Source organism: Podarcis bocagei (genome assembly GCF_964188305.1).
Source record: "Podarcis bocagei genome assembly, chromosome: 11".
Lineage (NCBI taxonomy): Eukaryota > Metazoa > Chordata > Lepidosauria > Squamata > Lacertidae > Podarcis > Podarcis bocagei.
This window is the reverse complement of record NC_138136.1, coordinates 4,847,443-4,857,417: the sequence shown is the minus strand read 5'-3', so window position 1 is coordinate 4,857,417 and position 9,975 is coordinate 4,847,443. Positions and strand designations below refer to the sequence as shown.

At 47.9% G+C, this 9,975-nt stretch overlaps 1 protein-coding gene across 2 annotated transcripts in view; it reads left to right on the top strand.

Moving 5' to 3' along the window:
• Positions 1–2,635: 2,635 nt before the first annotated feature.
• Positions 2,636–9,975, top strand: part of LOC308597752 (guanine nucleotide-binding protein G(q) subunit alpha) — a 95,594-nt gene continuing 88,254 nt past the window's right edge. The window contains exon 1 of one of the 2 annotated variants that reach the window (XM_081213839.1): positions 2,636–2,821. In XM_081213839.1, coding sequence (XP_081069965.1) covers positions 2,686–2,821 — 136 coding nt within the window. In that variant the 5' untranslated portion in view covers positions 2,636–2,685. Of the gene's footprint in view, positions 2,822–5,362; positions 5,460–9,975 lie in introns of those variants that run through there. The other variant, XM_081213840.1, reaches the window with a different exon arrangement.

Below are 9,975 nucleotides of genomic sequence, written 5' to 3'. Positions count from 1 at the left end.
CAGACCATAACACGCACGTAGTTTTTAGAGGAGGAAAACAAGAAAAAAAATATTCTAAACAAAATAGTGGATATATGATTTTTGTGGTTCATGCTGTGGCCACAGACCTGTGATCTGACAGTGAGTTTGGAGTAGCCCAATGCAAAAATCCTGAGGACCCATGTGGATCCATGCTTTGGAGGGAAGGAAGGGGAACCATGGATCCTCTGCTCACGACTGCAGCAGATCCCCCCCGCCAGCCGCAGGCATTCGCTCCATAACATGCACAGACATTTCCCCTTACTTTCTAGGAGGAAAAAAGTGAGTGTTATGGTGCAAAAAATACAGTATCACCTCATAATATCTGCACATTAAACTGCTGTTGAAGGTTCAAAGAGACAGGGTCAAAGGCTGGAACCCTATTGTTTTATTTTTGGTAAGTGTTGCCAGGAATGTACAGCATATGGAAAAAACAATATAAATGAATGAGTTTATTTCTCATCTTACCAATGCCTTAGAGATGCCCAGACTGATATATACGAGAATAAGCCAACAAAAATAATTGGTATGGTTATTTAAATATTTGGCACATTGGTCTCTGCAGCACGCAGGCATAACCGTTATATATTTGTCTATAATGCCAAGCACCTTTGAGAACTAGTCTCACATTGCTCAAGTTACATATTTCAGCCAACCACCATGTGTTTTTTTTAATGGCACTGCCAATTGCCAAGTACCTCTCCCTGCTCCCCCGGACTGGATTTCTGTACTTTTTTACTTAGGTATAAGCCTCAATGAAATCCTCAGGAATTATATGTGAATGTGCATTGGACTAGGTAGCACAATTTCGACAATAGCAATATCAATTGTTTTCTCACATAACAAATCACGTAGGTACCCTTTAGCCATCCTCAGGTTATTCCACCTAAGTCTGGGGGCAAACAAGCGGTCCGGTCTCTGCCCAACGCCTCTCTTTGGGCTCAAGTCCAGAGGCAGCTGGTGGTAAAAGAGAGCCGGTAAGCACCTATCCCAACTGTGCACTTGGCAACCCTAACTCCCTGACAGTAATCTGAAGCCCTGACAGGCGGCCCTGATGGGGGAGAAATGGCACACACTCAAATTGTCTGGGTCAGCTCTGCCATTTGGCAAGTGGAGTGATGCACACAAAATAAGCCCCATTCCTGCCCTGAAATATGATAAAATATGCTATTTACTTAGTCCCAGCACGTAAGCCAATAGAAGTACAGTGGTACCTCTGGTTAAGTACTTAATTCATTCTGGAGGTCCGTTCTTAACCGGAAACTGTTCTTAACCTGAAGCACCACTTTAGCTAATGGGGCCTCCTGCTGCTGCCGCGCAGCCGCAGCCCAATTTCTGTTCTCATCCTGAAGCAAAGTTCTTAACCTGAAGCACTATTTCTGGGTTAGCGGAGCCTGTAACCTGAAGCGTATGTAACCTGAGGTACCACTGTATCTTAATTCCCGTTGGGTATCTGGGAGCTGGGGCTAAGCCTCAGGCACAAGCCCCAACCCCAGACATAACATTTCTTCGACAGCGAGGTCGCCCCCTTCATCTCAGCCTCTCACGGCCCCGCTTTCCCCCCACAGTGTCGTTGATCCTTCTAAAAATAAGAGGCTCGCCATAAAATGTCATCTGGCGGAGCTGGCGGCGAAAGAAACCGACCAAGGTGGTGGTGCTGGGGAGCCACGAACAACAATAGCAGCCCTGCCCTCGAGGACCCATAAAACCAGACCGCGTTCCTCGCGGCCATTTAAGTAGCGGGCGCGGCGGGGAAACGGCTCGTTCCTCCCTCGGTTATTGCTGCTGCGTTGCAGTAGAAAGGCAGCGCAGTGGATCCGAAGGGTATTTTTTATTACTTTCCTGGGATTTCATTTCGGGGCGGAGGGGCGCGTGGTGCGCGCAGAGCAGCGAGCGAGCGAGCGAGAGAAAAGGTCCGCCATATTTCTGCCTCGCCACGCCCGGGGAGCCGAGCCGCCCGAGTCCGGCTGGCGACACACCTCGGGCGGGCGGGCGGGCAGGCGGCCGGCCCTCTTGCCCTCCCGCGCCCACCCCCATTTCTTGCAGTAAGGGGAAGGCGGCCCCGAGAAAGGAAGAGCCAAAGCCGTCCTGGGCCGCGCAGGGAGCGGGGAGGGAGCTTCGGAGCCCCCGGAGGCCCTTGCCGACCCCGCCCCGCGCGGACAACCTCGGGCGGCTTCTGGGCGCAGGCGGGGTGGGCGCTGCCCATGTGCGGGGGGCGCTTCGCGGGGAGGGCGCGTCGGGGTGAGGCAGCTTAGAGGGGGCGGCGGCGGGTGGACAAGGAGGGGCTGCTTCCCCGCGACGGTCTTTCCCTTTCTCTCGCTGCTGCCGCCGCCTCCCCTGTTTGGTGCCTGATCGGGCGAGGAGGCGGAGTGGGGAGCCGCGCGTGTGCCCGGGGGCGGCGTCGGGGGGCGGCGAGGAAGGCTGTGCTCGCCGTCGGCCGGAGAGGCGGGGGGCGCGTGGTGGCTGCGTGTGAGCGCGCGTCTCCGCGTGTTGGGCTCGCCTGGCTCTGCTCTTCCCGGGAGCGAGGCGCGGAGGCGGCGGGGGGCTCGCAGCTCGGGAGCAGCAGCTGGGCTTTCTCGCTGCGTCGGCGGCGGCTTTGTGTGCCGGGGGGCGCGGCGCGTGTTTTGGGGGTGGGGGCGGGGGCTGCGCCTCAACCAGTTGGGAAGAATGACTCTGGAGTCCATCATGGCGTGCTGCCTGAGCGAGGAAGCCAAGGAAGCGCGCCGGATCAACGACGAGATCGAGAGGCAGCTCAAGCGGGACAAGCGGGACGCCCGCCGGGAGCTCAAGCTGCTGCTGCTGGGTAAGTCTGGCCCGACGGCGCCCTTCGCCCCATCGCGGGGCGGCTGCTGCCCCCGTGCCCCCCCCCCCGCGCGCCTCCTCCATTGCCTTTTCCTCCCACACAGCGGCGGATGGCGGCGTCTCTGCCTGCAGATCGGCGATCTGCGCGGAGCCGGAGAGGAAATGCCCCCCACTTTGGGGTGTGTGTGTCGGAGGCGCGGGAGCGCGCCGCGAGGGGGGGGGTCGCTGCTGCTGCTGCTGCTGCCGCATATATGTGGATTTATTGTTCTGTACCGTTGTGCGGTAAAGCAGCCCGCTGCTGCTGCCACTGTAGGAAATCAGATCCTGGTGGTGGGGAAGGTGTGTGCAGGGGGGGGGGGGCGGGAGAGAGAGAGAGAGAAGCCAAACTCGAGTTCCCTCCCCCTTCCTCCTTCCCTTTCCCAACGGGCGCTTTGCGAGCGTCCATCGATGATGCTCATGGGGGGGCGTTGATCATGGAGGAAAGGCGAGCGGCGCCCCTTTGCCACCTTCCACATGCACGTCTGTCCCTCTCTCCCTGTGCAAATCAGACGCGTGTAGCGGGGCGAATGGCTACCTCTGGATTCCGGGGGGGGGGCTTCGTGTGGAGTGGGCGAAAGGAAAGCGGGGGTGCGGGTGGAAGAAGAATGGGGGGGAGCGGGAGAGAGACGGCGACTGACATGGATGGCAAATGCGTGTTTTTTTTGGGGGGGGGGGAGGCGGCGAGGAAACCTGTCAACAAAGCTGGAGGAAAACGAGGAGGTGCGCGGGAGGAGTTGCCTTCCAGGATGGATGTCGACGGGGCTTAACATCTGCATTGGGGGGAGCGCCCTCCGCCTTGGGGACGTGGAGCGACTCCCCTCTCCCTGCCTGCCCCTGGTTTTGCCTTTTGCTCTTAAGGAAAGGGGGCCGCACTCGGATGGTGGGTTGGCTTTAATTGCCTGGCTCTGCATCCACCCACACCTGGTGTGCCTGTGAATGGCTGCCTTTCCCTGTGGAGCTGCTGGCTTGACACCAAAGGCGCTTAAAGCGAGATGAATTAGAATGATTTAGGAGGCAAAGTTTGAACGGGGATGTTTGATTTAAAACATTTCTTTACAGCCTTTGCCTTGCAAGTTGTCCTCTTTGGCAGTGGCGTAGCGTGGGTTGTCAGCACCCGGGGCAAGGCAAGTAATTTGCGCCCCCTAACCCGTGGATTTGCGCCCCCTAACCCTAACCCCCAGATGTTGCGCCCGGTGCGGCCGGCCCCCCCTGCACCCCCCACGCTACGCCACTGCTCTTAGGGCAGGTATGGAGGAGGCTTGCACCCTCTTGTCACAGCCCTCTTCCTCAGAAGATTCCAGGGCAGTATAAATGAAACTATTCACACAATATCTGTCCTGCTTCATGACTGTGAAAATCTGGACTGTTCAGGTTTTGTGGGACTGCAGCAGCACTGTTAGTTGAGAAGGCGTGGTGTTATAAAACTGGCTACCATGTGTGAAAAGCATGAATGGATTATTGCTTTATTGAAGCCTTTCTCTGCTTTAAACATAGAAGGAGCAACTGAATCTAGGATACAGCTTGTTTCAAGATTCAGTAAAATTGATTCGCAATTAGGAAAACAATAAACTTTATAGTCAGTGATTGCATAGCCATGTACACGTATCCATTTTGTTCTTATCTAATTTCTGTTGTGTGGTAGTGAATGTGGAGAAGAACATAGTTCTGAAAAGAAAAGGACCCTTGCTTTTTGACCTCCATGTAATTGGGTTGTTATTCAGTGCTTCATGGGAGGTGGATTAGAAAATAATGTGGGTGTGCTGGTGCTGTTGTAAGGAGACTGAGTGAAACATTTATAGCACATTGTTGCTATATTTGACTTTCATATCATATAGTCTACCTTAGGGATATGTTTATTTCCCATTTCATGCATTATCAAGACTGCAATCCTAGATGAAGTTAGGCATGACCTGAAACTGGAGGAAATGTAGATTTTGAAAAGTGTGGATTTTGAGATCTAGGACACTACAAACATGTGGTTTACATATGCAAATAAATTAACCCATGTATATGCTCTTTGTGATAGAAAGCACGATCAGATCTTTGTAATAATTTGCTTACACAGTTAATGATAATAGGTGGTTCAATATATAAATACTGTTGTTTGTATTTCAGTGTTGGTGAACATAAGAATTTTTTGGTTCCCACATTATCTATATAGCAGTGCCGTGCTAGTTTAAAATGGGAGTTTGTAGTAGTAGTATGGCTTATCTGAAAACTTGCATGGCTTACCCAGTGTAAGGAAAAAAATTATATGAAAAAATAGATGTCCTACAGTGAGAATATACTGCATAATTCTTTGAAAACATTCGTTTTCCTCTTTCTTACTCATGTCTAACTAACAGATGCTCCTGCTGAGCACTACACTCCCTAAACAAGCTTTCCTGAAATGAATTGATCTACTGCAGGGCTTTGTATATTTAGACCATTGTTAGCAAACTGGTGGTTTCACAAATGTAGTTGAAATCTATGACTATGATGTTTATCTATGACTAGCAAGTAGATTTAGCATTGTGCAATGCATTCATTCAAAGACAAATGGACCTCTCTGAGATTGATTGCCCTTTCGGTGAAAGTTAAGACAATAAGCCATCAAAGAGGTGAGAAATAACTTTTTCTTGCTGGATTGATTTTTGCAGCATCTGCAAACTTTCAGTAATATTTTGATACAACTGAATTTGCCATTCAGAAACAATGAGACTTACTTACATTTAAGTAAATGTTTTTAGGATTGAGGTGTCAGACTGATCAAAAGCATTCATACCTGGGAATGAACACACTGGGCTTACCTCCAGCTCCAAGTAAATGTGTTTGGTATTGAAGAGTTAACTCAAAATACAGTGATGTCTTTTGTTTACTGCATTTCGTCAGAAACCTTTGGCTTGTATAGCTGTTTTATTGCCAGTTCCATCTTTTAAAACATATATCTGTATAAGTGGTATATCTTTAAATGCTTCTAATATTTTCTGTTACGGTTTATTTATTAAATTTCTATGCTTCCCTTCATCTGAGGATCACAGGGCGGTTTACCATCTAAAACACAAACAATTCTTGCCATAGTAATAAACAATAACAACACTCCAACACACCTTTCACAGTTTAAAACACCATAGAAGTCCTGGGACAAGAGGAATCCTTTTGCCTGGCACCTCAAGGTATGTAACAAAGGTGTCAGGAAAACCTCCCTGGGGACAGCATTCCACAAGTGAGGAACCACTGCGGAAAAGGCCCATTCTTGTGTTGCTGCCCTCTTTTCGCAAAAGAGCAGTGCTGGAACTTAGGTGCATTTTGCACCTGACTATCACCTCCTTGCGTGCAAGTGAAGATGCCTGGGTGCCAGGATGGCAGTATGACATCTCCACCATCTGGCTGGCACATAGCACACTCTTTCTCCTCCGCCACATCCTGTATGCAGCCCCATGGGCACAACCAGGATTTTTGTTGGGGGGGGGACAGAACCTGGGGGGGGCAGAACCTCAGTTTGCTATCTATTTTTGTTGATTGGGAGGGGTAGTTGCCCCTCCCTGCTCCCCCTTGTGCCACCCTCCACCTCGGACTGCCCTGATCCTTCCTCCTACTCCTGCCCTGGCTTTGCAGGTGGCACCAAACCCCATAAATTGCCGACCCTCTCTTCTGAGTCACTCTCCCGGCTCCTTGTTTCCTCCACACACACTTCAGATCCCTAGTAGTCCCTGGCAGATGATGATCATGGGTTTGGGGTTGGTTCATGTGGGTGGAGGTGGTCCTTGAAGTATTGTGGTGCTGAGTCGTTTAAGGCTTTATAAATCAAAACTGGAAACTAATTGGCAGCCAGTGCAGTCGGGCCAGGAGAGGCATTATATGCTCAAAGTGTCTTGTCCCAGTCAGCAACTTGACCACTGAATTCTGTACCAGCTGAAGTTTCCAAACTGTCTGCAGAGGCAGCCCCACATATAACGTGTTTCAGTAATCTATAAGAGGCAGATTTTGCAATACGTTATGGAAAGATGATTTGAAATGAAGCACTTCATATTTCAGAAAGTGATTGGATGTTTAAGGAATTATGTCTTGGAGATCAGGCACCTCAGAACAATGGTCTGGGAGCACCTGGTGGTGAAGCTAGTATGGATGCAAGAGCCTGGATGGAAGACCACCAATATCCTACGTGTGGTGTATGTATTGCAAACAATCTGAGTTTGTTGTTATAAGGTTGCAAATTCTACATAATAGCCATTTGCTTGGTGATTTGCAAGAAGTAAAAATTGCTTTCTGATGGCTAGGCAAGGAAAAATCACAAAACTGAGCTCTTTCTTTTAAGCATCAAATGACTAACATTAGATGTTGACAGGCTCAATTTTCACTGCAGTGACATTTCTCTCTCTCTGGATTATCATTCTGCAAATATTAAATGTTGTACAGTTTTTCATATTGTATAGCAAGTCTTCTGCATGTTATATTCAAATTGTAATTTGCCTTCATGAAAATAATAAAAGGGATCAGTTTCTCATAGTCTCTCAGATACTGTCATTTAAAAACTTTTCTTCCAGTCTCCATATCTTCTCAAATTGTAGGGAAAAGGGTAAGAGACCTCGTAAAGAATGCATAAACCTCAGCCCCACCCCCACCCAAATTCTAGGCAAATAATGACATAACCATTCAAAAATAATAACTAAGAGGTTATCACAAAATAGAAGGGAATGTGGTCCTCTAATTCAAGCAGAACCAGCTATTCTCTTTACGGAGGGCCAGTGCCTCCCACCATTTTTTGGTAGCTAATTTACTGTATTTTTCCGTCTTTAAGATGCCCCCCCCATGTATAAGAACCCCCTATCTTTGGGAACTCAATTTTAAGAAAATGAGGGGAGATGGCCCAAAGTTGAGCTTCTCCCCTCACGTAGCTGTGGGAAGGAAAACTCCCTAGATCATTTCCCACACGTAGCGGCATCGGGGGAAGTTGCTGTTCCGCCAACTGGCTGGCTGGCGGGTGCGCCGCTTGTCTCCCCCCCCCCCCATGCCACTATCTGTGTATTGGACAACCCCAGTTTTTTGACACAATTTTTGAGTCAAAAAACCTTGTCTAATACACGGAAAAATATGGTATATGCTGCTGTTATTGGGTTCAAATTTAGTTTGTGGTAAACCTTCTAAATTATTTTATCCAAATACAGTGGTACCTCTGGATACAAACGGGATCTGTTCCGGAGCCCCGTTCGCATCCTGAAGTAAACATAAGACGCGACTGAGCAAGTCATGTTTCGCCGCTTCTGCACATGCGCTATTTTGAGCATCTGCGCATGCGTGAGTGGCAAAACCTGGAAGTAACGTGCTCCGTTACTTCTGGGTCGCTGCAGAGCGCAACCCAAAAATCTTCAACCCGAGGTATGACTGTAACTAAGTCAAATCAGTGACTAGAAGAAAAGAGAATTCCAACAAAACGTCAGCCTTAATATGTGTATATTTCCAACGTGTAATGCTTCTGTCAAGTGCTAAAATGTACTGAAACATCATCTTGTAATGGTTCTCTCTTACCTGATCTAAAAGGAAGATGTTCAGAGCCTTTTAGTGCATACTGATGGTCAAACACAATTCTGTAATTGTTATTGTCTACATTTACTCCCATATTTCCTTAAACAAATTGCCTTCTGTATCTTCCAGAGTTGTTAATAGCTGGTAAATTTTGAACAATAACATTCTCAGCAGGGTTTCCCCCTCCCCATAATAAACGTTAGATTAAAATAGGAGTAGGGGGTCATACTTCCATTACTGAGAATTTGCAGAACAGAATTCTTCAGTTGAAAACACTAGTATCATTGGGATACACTAATTTCCTTTATCACCGTTTGAGCTAGAGACTTTTGATTGGCCTCTTTGAATTTAATAGCACCATACTATGTCAAATTAGCTGTATTTCCACCAATTGCCTTTGTGCTTTGCTTGTAAGCTTCCCTTAGGCGTCTGGTCACTGTGGGAAACAGGATGCTGGACTACAGGGACCTTTGGTCTGATCCAGTGCAGCTCCTCTCATGTACAAAATACTTTGTAAATGATTGTGGTAGTGAAATAGGAATGTCTTTGCCACCTAGTCCTAATTTCTATTTCTCTTCGGATATTTATCCAACTGAAGGATATATATTCTCTTCTATGTAGAAACTAGATTTCTTGCCTGTTCCTATAGTATGTGTGGAATTTGGCCTTTTAAACCAGCAGCTATAGTTGCATAGGGTGGCATTCATGTAAGTTTTACTCAGAGTATAGACCCACTGAAATTAATGAACACGGCCATAAATTAGGCCCAACAATTGCAATAGGTCTGCTCTAAGTAAAACTTAGTTTAAGAGGGGAAAAGTTAGAAAAATTGGACAGTAATTATGGTAAGTATCATAACTTGGCAGTTTCAATTCTACAGCATTTCAGCCAAACTGCTGTTTGGTTTACATTTTCATTTTATGATATGGATAGGTGCAGCTGAGCTTTTGGTAGCCAGAGATACAAGTTGGGAAGCACAGTATGCAAGGAATTTACATGCAGTCCACGTGGAAATACATGAGAATTGCACATAGGTTTCATGGTGCTTGGGTTGTTGTTGTTAGATACTTTGGGTAGTTTAGACATTTTGCCTCTGGGTGAAAAACTCATTTGGCAGTTGGATCACCATGTCAGGTATGACCTCAACTGGGTCACTCTTCAGAATTTGCCTAAGATATGAGTGTATGTGGTAAATGTCAAGGCACAGTTGATTAGTAGATTAGCACTTTTCACATAAGCCACATCTTTCTGGCCCTAATCATTGCATTGCTTTATACAGTGGTACCTCGTGTTGCGAACTGTCCCCCTTACAAATTCTTTGGGGATACACGCTCCGCTAACCCGGAAGTAGATGCCCCTTGTTGCGAACTTTGACCTGGGATGTGAGCGGAAGTCGCGCTCCGGTGGCGTGGCAGCAGCAGGCGGCGCCATTAGTGGAAGCGCGCCTCATGTTACAAGTGGTTTCCGGTTATGAACGGACCTCCGGAACGGATTAAGTTCATAACCGGAGGTACCACTGTATACAAAAAATAGTGCCACACTTTAGAAGTATAAAATCATTTGGGGTGACTAACTGGGAGCTGCTAAATTGTATAGCAGTTTATATGTGGG